Source organism: Hemiscyllium ocellatum, chromosome 4, assembly GCF_020745735.1.
Source record: "Hemiscyllium ocellatum isolate sHemOce1 chromosome 4, sHemOce1.pat.X.cur, whole genome shotgun sequence".
In the NCBI taxonomy this organism is placed as follows: Eukaryota; Metazoa; Chordata; class Chondrichthyes; order Orectolobiformes; family Hemiscylliidae; genus Hemiscyllium; species Hemiscyllium ocellatum.
In genome coordinates, this window is record NC_083404.1 from 105,417,741 (window position 1) to 105,440,826 (window position 23,086).

General features: G+C 43.8%; 1 protein-coding gene across 1 annotated transcript in view; it reads left to right on the plus strand.

Annotated features, from left to right (window-relative positions):
* zgc:162816 (uncharacterized protein LOC571260 homolog) overlaps window positions 1-23,086 on the plus strand; it is a 64,429-nt gene that overhangs the window by 10,383 nt on the left and 30,960 nt on the right. Inside the window, exons 3-4 of the mRNA XM_060824440.1 lie at window positions 3,362-3,642; window positions 14,255-14,435. Of these exons, the coding sequence (XP_060680423.1) occupies window positions 3,362-3,642; window positions 14,255-14,435 (462 nt within the window). The remainder of the gene's footprint in view (window positions 1-3,361; window positions 3,643-14,254; window positions 14,436-23,086) is intronic.

A 23,086-nucleotide genomic window follows, 5' to 3' on the forward strand; every position in this document is an offset into this window, starting at 1 on the left:
GCAGGTTTCAACTTCCTTCGTATCTTCAAGCAGATTGGAAAGGAGCCATGAGGATTCGGAAGGTTTGGTAATCATTACATGTCAATCGTGGATGAGAGATGCATTCAGCAGGTGCCCATGAATCGTGTCCTGAGATGCTGTTATGTGTGATCGACATAGAGACTCTTTGCAGCCAGCAGTGAGCTGACATTGCCAGATAACATCCATCTTGAGATTTCTTGGCATCTAGTTTGCTCATGGCAGATTTTTGGCTAGATAAGATTTTAATCAGGTAAGATGTGCAGTTAATAAGATTATAAACAAGAAATGTTGCCTTAATAGGCAACACGCTGCTGCCTAGCAATAATCTCACCTTGAACTTATTTAGAAAATGCAGCAAGTTGCTCCTGACCCCAAGATAGGCCTTGATAGACTTCTTACAAAATTCTGCCACATTTCTCGCCATAGCCCACATTGTTCAGCTCCCTATCAACCTTCACCTTTTATCTGCAGGAATAGTAAAGAGATAAAAGAAACCTTAACAAAAAGCATTATAAAAAAAGAGGGTGTTGAAAACTCTCTTATGCTTCTGTGGCATCTTTATAGTTTTGATAATAGGAGGCTGAAGCTTCTTCATTGCCATGAATTGCGCGTGAATACTTATTTTCGAAATGATCAAAAGTCACCCTTGAGAAAGGCTGTGATTAGAAGCTTTTCTGCTGGTTATAGAAGGCAGCAACATTAACAAAACCTGCTGGATGGAATAACCAGCAGTTCTCTCTCAACACCTTTTATTCAAACTGGGATTCTATCTCTATTACAAGCTTGAATACATCAAAGTGACAGAGAATTTAAAAATATAAGGTACTTCAAATGCCAGGCCACCTTTTTGAGAAAACGTCTGATTGTGTTTGGAGAATTTGCCTTCAAAAGGACAACCAGCTTACAGCTGTCACAACCTCACTGGGCTTTCTGAGAACTAAAGGAACATTGGAACATAAATTCTTATACTTTTTTCAACTTCATTTCCCTACACTGTAATTTGTTCTGTTTGCTTTAGTGCTTGAGTGTGTGTATGTTGTAGGATTTGGCATAGGCTTCAACAATTGACAAGGATTCCATGTTTCAAATAAGTGAGTGTGTTTAAAATAATAAAACAGATTCCTTACTCGCTAGGAGAAAGTGAGGTCTGCAGATGTTGGAGATCAGAGCTGAAAATGTGTTGCAGGAAAAGCGCAGCAGGTCAGGCAGCATCCAAAGAGCAGGAGATTCGATGTTTCGGGCATAATAAAGAAGGGCTTATGCCCGAAACGTCGAATCTCCTGCTCTTTGGATGCTGCCTGACCTGCTGCGCTTTTCCAGCAACACATTTTCAGCTCCTTACTTGCTAGCTCAAGCACTGTGGCTTACTTTGTAGCTTTACGTGTGATGAAGTACAGATTGAATTGAGGGTAGCTCAACTTTTTTAAAAAAAGTCAAGTTTTGTTATACCAACCTCTGGAGTTAAAATAGAGGAATTTATTCACCTTTCTGGATTTGGTCACAGCACAAAACAGAAGTGATTAAAAAGAAAGAATTACATTGCTGATCCAGTAATCCAGCAAACACATTATAGTACATAACAGCAGGAAACAGTTAACCAAATAAAAATTCTGTAAAAGAATTTACATAGTCTAAGAAACTAAATAATTGCATTAGAAACACAAATTTAGCTTCGATTCATGCTAGATAATGATTGTGAACTAATATTCCAAGTTATTAAATCTTTAGAAAGATTAGGTCAAATGGGAAATCAGCAGGAATATAGACCAAAGGAACAATTACTGTGATAAAAGGGATTTGAAGGAGAGGGTGACCAGGCCATGCAAACACTGGAATTGAGTTTACAAACAGCAAAGAATAAATATGACTCTAGCATGCATTGTCTACAGCTTTCCCGATATTAGTCATTTAGTGTGAGGGAGGAGTGTTGTACAAATATGGAGATTATGAAAGTCTGCAGCAAAAGCAGTTTGGATGTGGCAGTATTTTTCTTTTTCATGTAACTTAAAAGAAACCGAATAGCTCAAACAGGACAGGTACCAAGATTCTTCGAGCTATTTTTTATCTCAGCCTGCCCAGGGAATGGCAGAATGGGCACGGGGTGTGGGGACTGTATTAAATGGTGATCTGTGGAAACTGTTGCATTGTTCCAGGGTTCCCACTATTTAAACCCCTGGACCTCTGTTTGCCACAGGAATACCCGATAATTAAAATGTGAATCATGCATCCTGATGATGTGCTGGGGCTATAATGTGATTTTTATTGAAACTCATAAGAGTTGTATTGGGGCAAAGTCAGCGACAGAACCAGAGTTTGCTAAGAGCAGAAGAGACAAAGTAAGAATTTAAATTGATCTTTCCTCAGGGGCCTGGAGAAACTGGAATGTTTCATTTGGATCTACCTACAGAGGATTTTTGGGCATTCCCTACACTTTCCTTGTTTGTGTTTTCCAGCACCAACACTCCCTCAGCCCCCTTCTTCCCAGGATTAACTTCATGCTGGTGACCATTCCCTTGGGATTTAACATCCTGGGGCTTTCAGCCCAGTTCCTGCTCCAGCCATAATCCAAGATTTAAATTAGCTTTCAAATTGAAATAACCCAGGTCTTTGGCTAAATTCACTACGGGGACCCTCTGTCCCACTCTGCATTTCACCCCCGTGTGCAATATTCTCTGAGCTAAACTCCATGAAAATAGAGTCAGGGTGAACTTAGAAAAAAAGCAACTGAAAAAAATCTAGTTACATTTTTTTCTTGAGAAGTTCACTGACATAGTAACGGACAAGTGTCAATGAATCTTGCCAATAGGGATTATAGCAAGATCTACGCACAACAAATTATCATTCACCATCCCGACTTCAAATATATCCCAGTTCCTCTAGTGTCTCTGGTTTGAACTCCTCAAATTCCTCCCTAAGGGCATTGTGGGTCAACCTACAGCATATGGATTGCAGTGGTCTAAGAAGGCAGCTCACTACCAAAAACTTCTCAAGTGCAACTAGGGATGGGTAATAAATGCTGGCCCACATTCTGAAAATGAATTCTTAAAAATTAATAGATGTGACCAAGAAACAAGAGTAGGCCATTCAGCCCTTCGTGACTACTCCCCCTTTCAGTAAGATCATAATCCAATTTTAACCTCAATTTTACATTCCTGTATGCCTGCAATAATCTTTAATCTTGCAAACATGAAAACACATAGATTTGCAGGTGACCTTGCGACGTGTGCTGAATTGGTTGAGAAATTGGAGTCGGAGTGTTAGAATAAAGGGATTGGGAGGAGGTACTTGCACTGAATTCCTCTTGCTGCTGAGCTTGTGCCTTTTCTTTTCTCAATTTCAGGGAATGTGCGGATATTATGACAGGGGGCTCTCGAAGGTGCATCGTTGTCTCCACACTGGCTGAAGCACGTTTCTACACTGACCACGGCTTTGATGATATCCTGTATGCTTATCCGCTTCCTTTTGACAAAGTGGACATCTGTGCTAAGCTGGCAGAACGCCTGGAGATGTTCCATGTGTTGATTGACAATGAGCTGGCCCTGGCAGAACTCAAAAAGAGGCGACTGAAAGATGGGAAGGCATGGCTGGTCTGGCAGAAGATAGACTGCAACAATGGAAGAGGTAGGCTAATGTGGAATATTACATGCACTGGGAAAGAAAATAAGAAAGAAACTGATATTCATAGCAACTTTTGTAATCCAAGTGTTTCATAGTCAACTGAGTCAATTAAGCGAGGTTGGTTGAGGGATAATTGTTTGCCAGGACACGGGAAGAACACGCCTCCTCATCTTCAAATATGCCATGAGATCTTTTACGTACAAATGACATTAATAGCTTGGCCTCTCTCCATCCCTACAGTATCTGCAACCCTACAATTCTCTGATATTACCCTTATATATTATTGAGTAAAAACCTGTACCTCCACACACATCATCTATTGCATCCGCTGCACCCGATGTGGCCTCCTCTATATTGGTGAGACAGGCCGCTTACTTGCGGAACGCTTCAGAGAACACCTCTGGGCCGCCCGAACCAACCAACCCAATCACCCCGTGGCTCAACACTTTAACTCCCCCTCCCACTCCACCGAGGACATGCAGGTCCTTGGACTCCTCCACCGGCAGAACACAACTACACGACGGCTGGAGGAGGAGCGCCTCATCTTCCGCCTGGGAACCCTCCAACCACAAGGTATGAATTCAGATTTCTCCAGCTTCCTCATTTCCCCTCCCCCCACCTTGTCTCAGTCGGTTCCCTCAACTCAGCACCGCCCTCCTAACCTGCAATCCTCTTCCTGACCTCTCCGCCCCCACCCCACTCCGGCCTATCACCCTCACCTTGACCTCCTTCCACCTATCCCACCTCCATCGCCCCTCCCCCTAGTCCCTCCTCCCTACCTTTTATCTCAGCCTGCTTGGCTCTCTCTCTTATTCCTGATGAAGGGCTTATGCTCGAAACGTCGAATTCTCTATTCCTGAGATGCTGCCTAACCTGCTGTGCTTTGACCAGCAACACATTTGCAGCTTATATATTATTGTACAATATACAATCTGGACTCCTGAGCATCTCCAATTTTAAACACTCAACCATTTATGAAAGAATACTGGGGATATGCAGGAATGGAGAGTTGAGGATAGAATCAGGTCAGCTATGATCTTATTTAATGGCAGAGCCAGCTCAGAGGTCTGAGTGACCTACTGTTGTTCCTTATTCATGTGTTCATGTTTCCTACAACCGCTAAGACTTTAGGATTTGGAATTACTTTTCTGAATCACTGTCTCTCTAACTTTCTTTTCACCTTTCATACAATACTCCTTGAAATCTGTTGCTTTGACTAAAGGAGACGGGCCGCCTACTTGCGGAATGCTTCAGGGAACACCTCTGGGACACCCAGACCAACCAACCCAACCACCCGTGGCTCAACACTTTAACTCTCCCTCCCATTTCACCGAGGACATGCAGGTCCTTGGACTCCTCCATCGGCAGAACATAACAACACGACGGTTGGAGGAAGAGCGCCTCATCTTCCGCCTGGGAACCCTCCAACCACAAGGGATGAACTCAGATTTCTCCAGTTTCCTCATTTCCCCTCCCCCCACCTTGTCTCAGTCGGTTCCCTCAACTCAGCACCACCCTCCTAACCTGCAATCTTCTTCCTGACCTCTCCGCCCCCACCCCACTCCGGCCTATCACCCTCACCTTGACCTCCTTCCACCTATCACATCTCCATCGCCCCTCCCCCAAATCCCTCCTCCCTACCTTTTATCTTAGCCTGCCTGGCACACTCTCCTCATTCCTGATGAAGGGCTCTGGCCCGAAATGTCGAATTTCCTGTTCCTTGGATGCTGCCTAACCTGCTGTGCTTTAACCAGCAACACATTTTCAGCTCTGATCTCCAGCATCTGCAGACCTCACTTTTTACTAAAGGAGAGTCAGGATACTAGAAAGGTGAATTTTCACGTGGAATTAGGATACTAGATCAATGAGCTTTCAAATAGGAAAATTAAGGCATTGTGGTAGTAAGCCTCAGTTCCATGGTAGTGCTTTAATCTCCACATCAGAAACTAGTGTGTTCACCCTCACTCCAGAGACTTGAATATGTAATACAGTGTCATACTTCATTGCAGTACTGCAAGAGGGTTTTGGATGAGACATTAGACTGAAGACCAGTTTCTCCATTTAGATGGGTCTAAGATTCTGTGGCATATTTAAAGAAAGATCTACATCTGTCCCTCAGGCAACATCAATTAAACAGATAATCAGATTATTATCACATTGTTTACGGGGCATATGGTATATAGATAGGCTGTTGCATTTCCCTACCGACTGGGAGATGCTGTTCTTCGAGTTTCTGCTGAGGCACACTGGAACATGGTAGCCTTTTCCCTCCACAACAATGATAGGGACCTCACATCCTCACCAGCCTCCACATCCAAAGGATCATAAACCATCATTTCTTTCACCTCGAGTGGAATGCCATGAACAGACACATATTCCCCTCCCCTACTTTGCCAGCGTTCCTCCTAGATTATTCCTTCTACACCTCCTTCATTCCCAACAGCTTCCCAAGTAAATCCAGACCCCTGGGAGGGGCCTCTCGGTTCCACGATCGGTCAAATAAACACTAGCAGTTCGGTCTGTTTCAACAATTTATTATGACGCTGGACATAGGTTATCCAGCAACACAAGGGTTAAGCACCTCTGTGTAATCTGGAAAAACTGCTGCGATTTGCTTAAAACACAGACAACTTTTATCAGTCTCTTAACAAACAGAACAACCTTAATTGCAAAATTAATTCAATAAAGTGAAGTAAAGTGACCAGTAGATATAAAATTAAGCCAATGATATTTCCTGGGAGCTCCCTTGTTTTGCGTGCCCCAACTCTGGACACCTGGTTTCCAAGGTCAATTTAGGATACTTTAATAATGTCATATCTTACTTAGTTAATTGATACTATGAACATCAGCCCCACGGCGGTACCTTCCCTGCAATTGCAAGTGTAAAACCTGCCCATTTACCCTTCTCACAATCCAGATATACCCCACAGATGAAGCAGCAATTTACCTACACTTCATTCAATCCAGTCTACTGTAGTCGCTGCTCAGAACGAGGTGTCCTCTGTACTGGAGAAACAAAACGCCAAATGGGTGACTGCTTTGCAGAACATATACATTCTGTATGTAAAAATGAAACCATGCTTACAGTTGCCTTCTACTTCAATACACCATTGTGGTCCGAGACGAACATTTCTGTCACAAGCCTGCTGCCGTGCTCCAATGAAGGTCTACACATGCTTGAAGAACAGCATCTCATTTTCCACTTGGGGACCTTGCAGCTTCTAGGACTCAACATCGAGTTCAATAACTGTCACATTACAGATTTTATGTCCCACATAAACATGACTAATTTCAAAATTATCTATATATTATTCTACAGTTCTTTTTAAATATACTTTTGTAACTCAGCTTAGCTTGGTGTCTTAGGAGGGTAATCCATTTGTTTGCACTGCTTGGGCAGGTATGCATTGATTTTCCAGGGTAGACAGCATTGTGAATGGGAAAAAATTGCTCTCCTTATTTTGTGAAAGAAAAGTTTCCGATTTTAAAATGTGTTTTTTTTTAAACGTACACCTTATAATTGTCAGACCTCTTTTAGTTCAAAGAGTTTTTAGCAGTTTTTCGCACAGCACAATATGAGAGATACACAGCTGGTTCTTAAAATTAAAGTTCATGGGATAAAAGCAGCAGTAGCGTCATAGATGCAGAATTAACTGAGATATAGAAAATGCTTGTGATTAAAGACTGTTTTTGGGTTAGAGGGAGTTGGACAGTGAAGTTGTTCAAGGGTCCATAATTATGCCTGCTGTTTTGATATATATTAATCACTTAGAATTGTGGGCAGAATTGAAGACACAATTTTTAAATATGTCAATGACAATATTTGGAAGTACAGTAAACATAGAAATAATAATAGACTTCAAGACGTAATACATTTTGGTTGGGAAAATGAAAAGAGACAACCATATGGAATATGCTACAGTGTTAAAGGTAATGCAGGACAGAGAACTGGTGTTGTCTGTGTTCAAATTTCTGAAGTGGCTGGCTTAAATTAACAAAGAGATTCATGAAGCAAATGGGATTTATGTGCTTGATATATACAGGCATGAATATAAAATCCAGGCAGTTAAATTTGTAAAACACAAGTTTGGCCTCAGCTGGGATAGAAGGTCAGTTCTGGGCAGTATGCTTTAGGAAGGATATGAAAACTTTAAAGGGGGTAAAGAGCAGATTTACAAGAGTTGTTCCAGGAATGAGGGGTTACAGTTATGTGGATTAACCGGAAAAGTTGGACTTGTTGTCCTTAGAGCAGAAAATGGTAAAGCAGATGGTGGAGGTATTTCAAGCGTGATCTCGTAGTGACTACCACCAATGGTCATACCCTAACCCATCATGTGGTATTGCATTTACAGACAGGTCTTATACAATTACAAGTAGGGCCTTTGGTAGTGTTGTAAAACAGAGAAACCTAGGGGTTCAGATACATAATTCTTTGAAATTTGCATCACAGGTAAACAAGTTGGTTAAAAAAGTGGTTAGCACACTTGCCTTCATGTTCAGAGCTTTGAATATAGGAGTTGAGATGTTATGTTGAGGTTGTACAGGACATTGGTGAGGCATCTTCTGGAGTACTGTGTCCAGTTCTGGTTGCCCCGTTATAGGAAGAATATCATTAAGCTGGAGAGGGTTCAGAAGAGCTTTACAGGATGTTGCTGGGAATGGAAGATTTAAGGTAAATGGAGAGGCTGGATAGGCTGGGATTTACTTCACTAAATGTGGAAGGTTGAGGGATGATCTTAGAGAGGTTTGTAAAATCATGAGGAATATAGGTAAGCTGAATGGCAGGTGTCTTTTCCCTAGGATGAGGGATTTCAAGACTAAGGGACATATTTTTAAGGCGAGAAGAGAAAGATTTAAAAGAGACACAAGGAGGCAATATTTTTATGCAGGGAGTGGTCTGTTTGTGGAATGAAGTTACAGAGTAAGTGGTGGTTGTGGGTGCATTACAACATTTAAAAGACATTTAGATGTACATGAAAAGACATGTACATGAATAAAAAATGTTTGGAGGGATGTAGGCCTAGCACAGGCAGGTGGGACTGGTTTAATTTTGGATTATGGTTGTCATGGACTGGTTGGACCAAAAGGTCTATTTTCATGCTGTATGACTATGACTCAATAACCTTAGAGCCCTGATTTCATCCTTATGTTTTTTGCCCATCCTCATACCCTGGTCCTGCCATGACATGGGTTTCTTTAACCTATTCCCTCCCACTGTCAGCTCTCATTGTCACTTATTCAGCTTCTCTTCTGTCCTGGCTTACTATCAATAATCCCCTCGTCTGCCTAGTCCTTTAATATCTCTGTCGCTGGGTTCTATCTCCATCTATCCACTCATCTCTCACTCCACCCCCAGCCCAACCTCATCTTCAGCATAAATACCAACCTTTTCCTAGCTACCATCAGTTAGCCCTGTTTTCTGTGTACAGATGCTGCCAGACCTACTGTGTTTAAAAAAAAATTCTGTTTTTTGTTGTAAATAGTGTCTGCTGATGATTTTTGTAATTATTTTGAATCAAACTGTTTAGACAACTTGTAACACATTTGCAGCATAGATGAGACTTGAACCTGGACACATTTGTATGGTCATAGTGGGTATTGATATGAGCTAATGGCAGAAGGATTTTGCTGTGATCAAATTTTTGACCCGCACTTGCATCTGAAATTAGGTCAGCTTCCAGTGAGATTCCATGGTACAGCCACTAGGTGCCAGTACAGCCTTTGGAAGTGGCATATTCTCCTGCAGTGTTGGTTAACAGGGTTGTGTATGAATTGATGCAAAACAAAACTCCAGATTCCTACATTTTTGTGGGATAGAGTGTTCCCAGAAAACAGATGCAGATGAGAAAGATCCAGAGGCCCATCCAGAAAGAAATTTAGAGCTTCCACTGTGAAAGCTGCTTTGTTAAATTACGCTGTCATCTATACACTCCAGGTGATGATCGGTATTCATAGGTTCCCTTTTTTGTACAGAGAAAAATAAATGTCCTGAGACACTTCACAGGCATGAGGTAAAGTAAAGACATTGAATCAAAGGTTAAATTCAGAGGAGTGATCAAGATATCAGTCAATGAAGTTTTAAGGACAGTCACAAAGGAGGAAAGGGAGGTTGAACAAGATATATTAATGGCATGAAAGATTTGTTTTGATAATTATGTCATAAAGGTCACAAAGTGCTTTACGGATTATTAATGCTTTTAAAACATAAATAGGAAAGGTACTGCCTTTGCAAAAGTCTCACTAACATTTTTACTGATGTTGATAATTATCGACTCAGTGGTGAGGAGAGGTCTTCTGCCCTTCCTCAAAATGGTGCCAATGGATCTTTTGCATCATCCTAAGACAGCAGACAAGATCTCATCCTAATCTTAAGTACGGCACTATACAGATTTATAACAATGTAAGAAATAGGATCACAAATAGGCCATTCAGCCCTTCAAGGCTGCTCTGCTGTTCTATAAGAACATGTGCCCCAGGGCGAAACTCCTCTTTCAGGCACAGCCTTAACTCCTCAGTATTTCAAAAATCTACTTTTCTCCTCTTTAAATACTTACAGTGATCTGTCTTCCAAAATTGCAGCCAGATTGTGGATGTTTTCAATGGATGTGGACTCAAAATTATATCATAGCAAACAAATGAACATTTATTTATGATTCAGCAAGACCTTCTTCCTTCAGATCCTACTTTCAGATGATGTGACATCCTCACTGATGATGCACTGTATCTATTAACCACTTATGCAGCACCATCAACCTCCCAGTCTTTGATTCAACCCATAGATTATTTATATCATAAACTTTTTGCATGTTTATCCTATTTCTACTTCCCTATTGGCTGAAGTCACTGTTGGGCTCTCTGAGTCAGAGGGAAAGACATTCCAGTGGCTTGACTAATCTGACTGACAATCTCCTCATTGCTCTTGGAGAGGATGGTTATTCAGGCATCCAGTGCAGGAGAATGTGAATAGTTCATTAAGGTGGTTAGAGTGTCTTCCCATTCACAAACGTGGTCAATCCAGGTCTGTAAAGGCCGCTTGCTGATAGCCACTAAAGCCACCTGAGAATGTGGTGGTCAGCACTGGTCCAGGCCCATATCAATCTTTTGTCCCCTTACACTCTCGTGATCCTCCTCTGTCTGACCTTATTCAAATCAGCCTCAATGATAACCTTTATGTGCGGCACGGTGGCACAGTGGTTAGCACTGCTGCCTCACAGCGCCAGAGACCTGGGTTCAATTCCTGCCTCGGGCAACTGTCTGTGTGGAGTTTGCACATTCTCTCTGTGTCTCCGCTCCGGTTTCCTACCACAGTCCAAAAATGTGCAGGTTAGATGAATTGGCCGTGCTAAATTGCTCGTAGTGTTAGGTGAAGGGGTAAATGTAGGGGAATGAGTCTGGGTGGGTTTCTTTTTGGAGAAGTCAGTGTGGACTTGTTGGGCCAAAGGGCCTGTTTCCACTCTGTAAGTAATTTAATCTAATAACTGATTGGAAAGTATACAGGAACCTCAGAAGCCGAGTGTTTAATGTCTCGTCCATTAGGAGTTCTGTATGAGTTATACTGATGTGAAAATGAGGACTGGAAACTTAGCAAGGCCAAGTCAATATTGTAATTTTCCTTCGACAATGCCTTGACAGTACAGAACCCCTATTCAGACTCACCGTTGACTTGTGGGTATTGAGGTGAACTGGTGACAAACACAAAACCGTAAGATTGTTTGAAGCGGTAGTTAGTGATGAATATACCAAAAGATATAGGAGCAGAAATAAGCCATTCAGCCCATCAAATCTGCTCTGCCATTCAGTGAGATCATGGCAGATCTGATAATCCTCAACTCCATTCCCCATAACCCTTGATTCCCTTCTGGATTAAAAGTCTGTCTATCTCAGCCTTGAACCTTCCGAACAACACATCCCCTACAGCCCTCTGCTGCAAAGAATTCCATAAATTCACAATTCATGGAGAGAAAAAAATGTTCTGTCCTAACTGGGTGACCCCTCATTATAGGATTATGCCCTCTGGTTCTGGTCTCTTCCACAAGGGAAAACAATCATTCTGCATCTACCCTGTTAAGTCCTCAAAGGATCTTGCATTTTTCAATAAGGTCACCTCTCATTCTTCTGACTGATTGACTCACAATCTCCTCATTGCTCTTGGAGAGGATAGTTATTCATGCATCCTCCAAAGAGAACAGGTCCAACCTACTCAACCTCTCCTCATAATGGAATCCCTCCATGCCTGAATACAACCTAGTGCATGTTATTAGGGCTGCCACAAATGCCAGTATATCTTTCCTGAGATAAGAGGAGCAGCACTGTTCACAGTATTCCAAATGCGATCAGACTAGTGTATTATATAGTTTTAGAAAGATCCCTCCAGCTTGGTACTCCATTCCTGTTACATGTTGAACTTGGATGCTAGATTTTTGTGATTTATACACAAGAATTCCCAAATCCTTCTGTGTTGTAGCTTTCTGCATTCTTTCTCCATTTAAATGATATCCAACTTATCTATGCTAGAGTGCATAACCTCACACTTTCCCACAATATATCCCTTCTCACCTATTTTTATGTCATCTGCCATCTTAGCTGTAGTGCATTCAGTTTCCTCATCCAAAACATGAATATTCATTGTAAATAATTGTTGCTCCAGCACTGATCCCAGAGGTACTCCAGTGATTACAGATTGCCATGGTGAAAAAGTCCCCTTATTCCAAGTCTCTATCTTCTACTACTTAGCTAATCCTCTATCAAGGCTAGTATACTGCCTCCAATACCAAGGAGTCTTATTATGCAGTTTAACATGTGGTACTTTATTAAATGTCTTCCAGAAATTCAAATATATTACATTCATGACATCCCCTTAATCTATCCTGCTTGTTACATCCTCAAAGATTTGAAAAGATTTGTCAATATGATTTTATCTTCATGAAATCAAGCTTACCCTGCTCGATTACATGATGTACTCCTGTTTTGCTATTACATCCTTTATAATAGACTCTAACATTTTCTGAAACACAGATATTAAGCACACTGACATGTAGTTAGCTGTCTTTTGTTGCCTTCCCTTTTTGAATAAAGGTGTTTCATTGGCAGTTTTCCAATCCCTGGAACCTTATCCAAATTTAAGAATTCCGGGAATATTATTACTCATGCAGCAATTGTCACTGTCACTGCCACTTTTTTTAATGTCTGAGGATGCCTTTAATGTCTTAGGTCCAGACCCATATCAATCTTTTGTTCCAATAGTTTCCCTAGTACTGTAAATGATAGTTATGGTATTTATAGAGTAATTTTAAAGGCTGTGAGGTTACCCATCAATCTTCCAGGCAATGCATTCCGGATTCTCACCATGCTCTGGGTGAAAATAATTTTCCTTAAATACCCTCCAAACCTCTTGCCTTTCACGGTAAAAGTATGCCCCCCACCCCCCACATCATTATTTGTTCCCTCTCTCTTTTCTGCTACCTGATTATTTCGTAATTTTTGAATGGTATTAGTGCCTTCTACTGAGATGACTGGGGAAAAGTATTTATTCAACTCCTTTAACTCTTCCAGGATCCCATTATTATTTCTCCAGCCTCATTCCCCAAGGGACTTTGGCCTCACTCTTAAATTTTGTCTTTAATCCTGATCCTGATATTGTTTACAAGTTTACCCTCAAAGATTATTTTCTCACTGTTTATCATATTTTTGATCATCTTTTGTAGATTCTTAAAATTTTCCCAATCCTCTGACTTACTACTGACATTTGCAATATTGTATATTTTTCAGCAATTTGATGATATCCTTAACCTCCCTGGTTAACCATGATTGTCTTCTTCCTCACTGATTTGTAATGAGCCATGAACTATTTTCTTAAACATTTACCATAATTTCTCAGCCATCTTTACTGCTAAATTCCTTGACCAATTATTGAAATCCAAGGGTATAGGGTGAGAGAGGTTAGGCAGCATCTCAGGAATAGAGAATTCGACGTTTCGAGCATAAGCTCGAAACGTCGAATTCTCTATTCCTGAGATGCTGCCTAACCTGCTGTGCTTTGACCAGCAACACATTTGCAGCTGTGATCTCCAGCATCTGCAGACCTCATTTTTTACTATAGGGTGAGAGATGCAAGGCACTGCCAAGGATGTCTTAATCTGAGCTGGTCTATTGAAATAAAACTAGAAGTGAGGCTGACAGTGGAAATATGGAATGGGTTCAGGTTTGGATTCAAATCTGAAGGTCCTGAGTTCAATCCTCAGAGAAGGCAAGTTTGTGGCTTTTAGGGTGACACAGTGGTTAGCATTGCTGTCTCTCAGGGACCCGAGTTTGATTCCCGTCTCAGGTGACTGTGTGGAGTTTGCAAGTTCACCCAGTGTGTGCGTGGGTTTCCTCCCACAATCACGAAGATTTGCAGCTTAGGTGAATTAGCCATGCTAAATTGCACATAGCATTCAGGGATGTGTAGGCTAGCTACATTGGTAAAGGGTCTGGGTGTGTTACTCTTCAGAGGGTTGGCATGGACTTGTTGGGCCAAAGGGCTTGTTTCCATGCTGTAGGGATTCTAATTCAGGTTGTTGTGTTTTGTGAAGTGCAGGAGGTCTACAATTTAAATGAAGTTTCTTCCTGTTTACAGTTGGGGTGCGACCTGAGGATCCAGCAGCAATGATACTGGCAAAATCAATTGCAGAATGTGAAGGTGTGGAGCTGGCAGGGGTATATGCACATTGTGGGAATTCCTACCATGCAACTGGATTGGAGGAGATTCAAGCAGTAGCCCAGGAAACCACCACTGCCACCCTGGACTTTGTGCAGAAGTATGAGCATTTTAGTTTCAAAATCATTTAATCTTTCATTTCTTCTGGGGATTTCAGAGGGAGGAAAGCAGCAGACAGTGTTGGTTAACCCAAGATGCCAACAGTGGCTGAGACTGCAATCTTAGCTCAAAAGCTGGGATGTCCAGCCCAGAGACTTGAGAAAATTCAGGCTGTCAGTGCAATGCTGAGGGAGTGCTGCATTGCGAGAGGAGCCATCTTTAAGATGCAATATATTATCCAACGCCCCACCTACTTTTTCTTTAGATACAAAAAGATGTCACATGTCATAGTTTAGCACAAATACAGGGGAGTTATTCCTGACATCTTGGCCTGTTAATCCCTTAGTCAATACCAGTAAAAACAGATTATTTGGTCGTGATCATGTTGCTATTTGTTGAATCTTGCTGTGCTCAAATAGGCTGCTGTGTTTCCTTAATTACCACGGTAACTACAAAAGTACTTCATTAACTGCTTTGGGACATCTAAAATTGTGAAAGGCATTATGTCGATGTCTGTGCAAGCTTTCTGCATCTGTGAGTCATTTAAAAACCACAGTTGGAATCCACAGTCTTATAATTCTCCTGTATCCCTGAAACAAATCAAAATTGGCATAGGATTTTTATCCACTGATGATGCAACCCTTTCCAGACCTCAGGGGCCGGGAAGCTGAAGCAGGACTAATCAGTGAATTGGGGTAAAAGTAAAAAACAGGATTCCGGGGTTTCAGGGGTCACATTTCCAGAGCCCAGTTCCACTGTTGTATGCACGATTTTAAATCAACTTTCTCTGTTCATTGAACCAGTTACTTTGGCACTGGGCAGCTTGCAGCATCTCATTTAAACAGTCATTATGTCATATGCAAGTCTAGGTAATGTGTACTAGCAGGCAATTGGACTGGCTCTCCTCCGGTGTTCACCAGCACCGAGCCGTTACAATTACTATTATAATGACAATTAAAATTACAATATAACATTTAAAATATATCTGGATGGGTACATGAATAGGAAGGGTTTAGAAGGATATGAGGCAAATACTGGCAAATGGGACTAAGTTAACTTAGGATATTTCATTGGCATGGACAAGTTGAATGAAGGATCTGTTTCCATGCTGTTCAATTCCATGACTCTATGAGTACAGGTAGACAACACTTTATCCGAAATCCTGAAATCCAAAAAGCTCCAAAGTTCAAAGGTTTTTTTAATGAAGTTGTTTTCTCATTAACAAGGTTGTTTGGCGGGCAAACAGTTAATGCAAGTCTACACCCACTCGATGCGTGTCACTCAGATGTGATGCGTGGGGGCATGGCCGAGCACTGGCAGGCCTCAATTTTATTTCTGGGCCCGTCTTACTCAGAGTAGGTCTATTCTTTGGAAAGATTTTTTAAAACATCACCATCAAACTGATACTTATTCTGAAATTCGAAAAATTCTGAATTTGGAAAACCAGTTGGTCCCGAGCATTTTGGGTAAAGGATTGTACACCTGTATAACTTAAGGACACAACAATAGCATAAAATTACAAAGAGATATTGATTGATTGGGTGAATTGCCAAACTATTCAGATGGATTTCAATGTAAACCAGTGTGAGATGATTCATTTTGGACCAAAAATGATAGATCAGGGTACTTTCTAGATGGTATGAAGTTAAATGTAATAGGTATCCAAAGAGACTTGAGGGGTTCAAGTGCATTATTCTTTAAAATGCCACAAACAAGTGCAAAAATAAGCAGGAAAGTTGATGGAATACGGGGCCTTTATCTCTAAAGTACTGGAGTATAAGGATTAAGAAGTTATGATGCAGTTATACAAAAATCTGGTTAGACGCCTTGGAGTACTGTGAGAAATCTGGCAACGCTCCTCGAGAAGGATATACTGGCTTTGGAGCGAGTATACGTAGGTTTACGAGAATGATATCTAGGTTTTGGGGGTTAAGTTATGAGGGAACATCATACAAATCAGGTGTGTTTTCACTAGAATTTAGAAGGTTAAAGAGTGATCTGATTGAAGTTGTCAAGGTATTAACAGGGAAAGACAGCGCGGATGATAAGCTATTTCCATTGGTTGGGGATTCTAGAATTAGGGGCCAAACTGTTCAGGAGGGATGTTAGGAAGCACTCCTACACACAAAGGGTGGTAAATAATATTTTGTAAAGCAAAGGTATTAAGCAATATGGGCCAAAGGCAAGTATATAGAATTTGGCCACAAATCACCCATAATCTCATTGAATGAAGGAACAGGATCAACAGGCAGAATGCCCGACTCCCATTCCTATCAATTGGAATGCAAATGGAATTGAGAGGGAGAAAGGAGATAAAAGGTGGCCTATGAGCAACATAGGTCATGGTGAGAAATTGGGAAAATCGGGTCAGATGTTCAGTGAGGTTCTTACCATAGAATAGAATACCATAGAATCCCTACAATATGGCCCAAGTCCCCACCCACCCTCTGAAGAGTATGCCACCCAGACTCATTCCCTTACCTTGTAATCCCACATTTCCATTGACTCATGCACCTAACCTACACATCCCTCAACGCTATGGGCAATTCAGCATGGCCGATTCACCTAACCTGCACATCTTTGGACTGTTGGAGGAAACTGGAGTACCCGGAGGAAACCCATTCAGACACTGGGAGAATGTGCAAACTCCACACAGACAGTCGCCCGAGGCTGGAATCGAGGCTGGGTTCCTGGCACTGTGAGGCAGCAGTACTAACCACTGAGCCACCTTGCCACCCCATCTTTCTTGATGTTTAGAACATTTTCCAATTAAATGTTGAATGGGGAGATGTGATTCTCACTAGCAAGCAGCGAGAGGCAAAATAGCATGTATTAGCATATATTAACATCCTCATTATTACTTAATCTTGCCTCATTACCAGTGAGTGCATGCACCCCATATCCATAAGCTTTGGTACCAACACATATTGCATCATCATCGCACATCTCTAATCCATTTACAATATGGTTCTGCACTTCAATACTGCATTTTCGAACACATCCCAACACTTCTCATTGCAATGCTGCTGCAAGGATACTTTACACAAGACCATGCACACACCTAACAGTTTGGACCAAGCTGCAATGGGGCTGCTCACTCACTGTCTCAGCACTTACTTCTATCTACTTTGATACTCACAGCATCCCTGCTTGCCTTGACTTGCACTTTGGTGCTTTGTCCCCACAGCTGCACTTTAGAGACTCACCGTACTTTGAGCTTGTGGTGCTCATAAGCACAGACATGAAACCAGGCAGTTTTTTGTGCTTGTCAGCTGTAATCAGTCAAGGGCTGGGCATGTTGGCATTGTGCTTTTATCAATCTCACACCTCCAGCATGTAGCAGCAGCAGCCAGTATGGCAAACATACTATGTGGTATGTGCATCAACAAAATGAACAGATCAAAAAGTCAAAAGATGTGGTAATCCTCAGTCAAGATAAGAGGAAATGTGCTATTCAGGAAATGCTAGTGCAGTCAGTGAAAGACATCATCCACTCACAACCCAGGGGCTTGGGCAGTCAGTTGTCCACTCATAGTGGCAAGATCAAGGAGTCTGTATCATTACAGTCCAGGGAATGGGCCATGATCAGTCCTCCAGGTCCAGTGCAAGTACTGTGGAGATTTGCAGATCATGGAATGGGAGATGCAGAAAGAGTAATCAGGAGTCTGGTTGGTCATCAGTCAGTGCTGATGCTCAATTCCTGGGGGGAGACATTAGATTGAAAGTCAAGGGAGGATACCAAGGGACATGGCTATAGCAGGGCAGTGGGGACTAAATGCTGGGGATTGAGGGCATTGACCTGGGAGTGAAACAGTAAGATAATCAACAGACCGGGCAGGGTAGTGGGGCAGTAATGAATGGGAGGATATGGGATGCTGTGGGAAGTGAGGTGAGTGGGAGGGATTGTCAGTGATCACACCATTGTGGCCTTGCTGGGGAAAGTGTGGATGACGATGGTGGAAACAACAAAACTGGGAATTGGGGCTTGGGAGAAAAGGTGCAGTTGTAGGTCCAGATGGTGGGTGGGAACATGCAAGGGATCAGCAGTGATGAGCTGTCCAGGGAGTACCGGAGAGACAGGACCATGGAAGTTGTATGCCCTTGATGATCAGGCTGAGCCAGGACAAGTGTGACCTGCATTGCTTTCCATTTACTCTTGATTCCTAAATGAGAACTGCAAGTGGGAAATGACTGTGACCACACTTGGGGTGTGTGGAATCAGTGTTTTATTTCTGTCCCAACATATGGACTCCATTGTTAAGAGGCAGGAAGTCTTCAAGAAGCAATTGTATCAATTGTGCTCTTGGGTAAAAACAATAACTGCAGATGCTGGAAACCAGATTCTGGATTAGTGGTGCTGGAAGAGCACAGCAGTTTAGGCAGTATCAGAGGAGCAGTAAAATCGACATTTTGGGCAAGAGCCCTTCATCAGGCAGAGAGCCTGAAGGGTGGAGAGATAAATGAGAGGAGGGTGGGTGTGGGGAGAAAGTAGCATAGAGTACAATAGGGGAGTAGGGGAGGGATGAAGGTGATAGGTCAGGGAGGGGGGTGGAGTGGATAGGTGGAAAAGAAGAGAGGCAGGTAGAACAGGTCAAGGGGACATTGTTGAGCTTGAAGTTTGGAACTGGGGTGAGGTTGGGGAAGGGGAAATGAGGAAACTGTTGAAGTCCACATTGATGCCCTGGGGTTGAAGTGTTCCGAGGCGGAAGATGAGGCGTTCTTCCTCCAGGCGTCTGGTGGTGAGGGAGCGGCGGTGAAGGAGGTCCAGGACCTCCATGTCCTCGGCAGAGTGGGAGGGGGAGTTGAAATGTTGGGTCACAGGGCGGTGTGGTTGATTGGTGCGAGTGTCCCAGAGATGTTCCCTAAAGCGCTCTGCTAGGAGGCGTCCAGTCTCCCCAATGTAGAGAAGACCACATCGGGAGCAACGGATGCAATAAATGATATTGGTGGATGTGGTAAAACTTTGATGGATGTGGAAGGCTCCTTTAGGGCCTTGGATGGAGGTGAGGGAGGAGGTGTGGGTGCAGATTTTGCAATTCCTGCGGTGGCAGGGGAAGGTGCCAGGATGGGAGGGTGGGTTGTTGGGGGGGCGTTGAACTGACCAGGTAGTCACGGAGGGAACGGTCTTTGCGGAAGGCGGAAAGGGGTGAGGAGGGAAATATATTCCTGGTGGTGGGGTCTGTTTGGAGGTGGCAGAAATGTCGGCAGATGATTTGGTTTATGCGAAGGTTAGTAGGGTGGAAGGTGAGCACCAGGGGCATTCTTTCCTTGTTACGGTTGGAGAGGTGGGGTCTGAGGGCGGAGGTGCGGGATGTGGACGAGATGCGTTAGAGGGCATCTTTAACCACGTGGGAAGGGAAATTGCGGTCTCTAAAGATGGAGGCCATCTGGTCTGTTCTCTGGTGGAACTGGTCCTCCTGGGAGCAGGTATGGCGGAGGCGGAGGAGTTGGGAATACGGAATGGCATTTTTGCAGGAGGTAGGTTGGGAAGAGGTGTAATCCAGGTAACTGTGGGAGTCGGTAGTTTTGTAAAAAATGTTAGTGTCAAGTCGGTCATCATTAATGGAGATGGAGAGGCCCACGAAGGGGAGGGAGGTTTCGGAGATGGTCCAGGTAAATTTAATGTCAGGAATGCAATGTGTTGGTGAAGTTGATGAATTGCTCAACCTCCTCACGGGAGCACGAGGTGGCGCCAATGCAGTCATCAATGTAGCGGAGGAAGAGGTGGGGAGTGGTGCCGGTGTAATTACGGAAGACCGACGGTTCTACATAGCCAACAAAGAGACAGGCATAGCTGGGGCCCATATGGGTGCCCATGGCTACCCTTTTGGACTGGAGGAAGTGGGAGGATTCGAAGGAGAAATTGTTAAGGGTGAGGACCAGTTCGGCCAAACGAATGAGAGTGTCTGTGGAAGGGTACTGTTGGGGATGTCGGGAGAGGAAGAAACGGAGGGCTTGGAGGCCCTGGTCATGGCGGATGGAGGTGTAGAGGGATTCGATATCCATGGTGAAGATGAGGCTTTGGGGGCCGGGGAAATAGAAGTCTTGGAGGAGGTGGAGGGCGTGGGTGGTGTCTCGAATGTATGTGGGGAGTTCCTGGACTAGGCGGGATAGGACAGTGTCGAGGTAGGTAGAGATGAGTTCAGTGGGGCAGGAGCATGCTGAGACAATGGGTCGGCCAGGGTGGTCAGGCTTGTGGATCTTGGGAAGGAGGTAGAACTGGGCACCTCCCTCCCCTTCCTGGGCCTCTCCATCTCCATTAATGACGACTGACTTGACACCAACATTTTTTACAAACCTACCAACTCCCACAGCTACCTGGATTGCACCTCTTCCCACCCTACTTCCTGCAAAAATACCATCCCGTCTTTCCAATTCCTCCGCCTCCGTTGTATCTGCTCCCAGGAGGACCAGTTCCACCACAGAACACACCAGATGGCCTCCTTCTTTAGAGACCGCAATTTCCCTTCCCACGTGGTTAAAGATGCCCTCAAATGCATCTTGTCCACATCCCGCACCTCCGACCTCAGACCCCACCCCTCCAACCATAACAAGGACAGAATGCCCCTGGTGCTCACCTACCACCCTACCAACCTTCGCATAAACCAAATCATCTGCTGACATTTCCGCCACCTCCAAACAGACCCCACCACCAGGGATATATTTTCCTCCTCACCCCTTTCCGCCTTCCGCAAAGACCGTTCCCTCCGTGACTACCTGATCAGGTCCATGTCCCCCAACAACCCACCCTCCCATCCTGGCACCTTCCCCTGTCACCGCAGGAATTGCAAAACCTGCGCCCACACCTCCTCCCTCACCTTCATCCAAGGCCCTAAAGGAGCTTTCCACATCCATCAAAGTTTTACCTGCACATCCACCAATATCATTTATTGTATCCGTTGCTCCCGACGCGGTCTCCTCTACATTGGGGAGACTGGACGCCTCCTAGCAGAGCGCTTTAGGGAAAATCTCTGGGAAACCCACACCAATCAACCACACCGCCCTGTGGCCCAACATTTCAACTCCCCCTCCCACTCTGCTGAGGACATGGAGGTCCTGGGCTTCCTTTACCACCGCTCCCTCACCACCAGATGCCTGGAGGAAGAACGCCTCATCTTCCGCCTTGGAACACTTCAACCCCAGGGCATCAATGTGGACTTCAACAGTTTCCTCATTTTCCCCTTCCCCCACCTCACCCCAGTTCCAAACTTCCTGCTCAGCACTGTCCCCATGACTTGTCCTATCTGCCTATCTTCTTTTCCACCTATCCACTCCTGCCTCCCCCCCAACTTATCACCTTCATCCCTCCCCCACTCACCTATGTACTCTATGCTACTTTCTCTCCCCACCCTCACCCTCCTCTCACTTGGCCCTCTGCCTGTATTCCTGATGAAGGACACTTGCCCGAAATGTCGATTTTACTGCTCCTCGGATGCTGCCTAAACTGCTGTGCCCTTCCAGCACCACTAATCCAGAATCATTTGTGCTCTTACAGAGTACAGGTTGCTGTCATTTGCAATCATATCACTGTGCATGTGAAAGTAAGTAAGTGTACAAATCTGTGGTGCAAAAGATTAGATTAGATTAGATTCCCTACAGTGTGCAAACAGGCCCTTTGGCCCAACCAGTCCACACTGACCCTCCGAAGAGTAACCCACCCAGACCCATTCCCCTCTGACTACTGCACCTAACACTATGGGCAATTTAGCATGGCCAGTTTACCTGGCCTACACATCTTTGGATTGTGGGAGGAAACCAGAGCACCGAAAGGAAACCCGCACAGACACAGGGAGAACGTGCAAACTCCACACAAACAGACGCCCGAGGCTGAAATTGAACCTTGGACCCTGGTGCTGTGAGGCAGCAGTGCTAACTGCTGAGCCACTGTGCTACCCCAAAAGCTGATGGAATTTGGCTAAGTTCAGGTAAGCTGTATGGCTTGGTGCTTAAACAATGATAGGTGTAGCAATGTCCACTTGTATGTGCAAGGAAGCATCAGTCATGCCATCCGTGTGCCCTGAGAAGTATTGGATTGTGGATACTGTCACATTAGGTGCACAGTGAGGGGAAACTCAAGATTGCCAATACTTGACCAGATTCATTAGGTTTTTAGATTTAGGTTTTATTCTCACATGTACTCAAGTACAGCTTCAAAGTTTGTGAGAAGATTTGTAGCCAGGGTGCTCGTTTTTGTGGTTCTGTTCGCCGAGCTGGGAATTTGTGTTGCAGACGTTTCGTCCCCTGTCTAAGTGACATCCTCAGTGCTTGGGAGCTTCCTGTGAAGCGCTTCACAGGAGGCTCCCAAGCACTGAGGATGTCACCTAGACAGGGGACGAAACGTCTGCAACACAAATTCCCAGCTCGGCGAACAGAACCACAACTCAACTACAGTGTACAAGAGTACAGTGAAAAGTGTACAATATCACCACACATGATGCTGACTTAGGTACAAAGCACCTAGGTACAAAATCTTCATAATGGAGAGATAGAGAAATAACTTTAAAAGTTCAGCACTACACGTTTCTTAGCATACTAGTAGAAAAATAAAGAAATAAAGTTAAAATGTCAAACATGACAGTCCTCTCTTAAGTCATGGACCTGCAGATGGTCCAAGCTGGGCTTTCCACAAGAGAGTTCGTTTTTCCCAAAGCT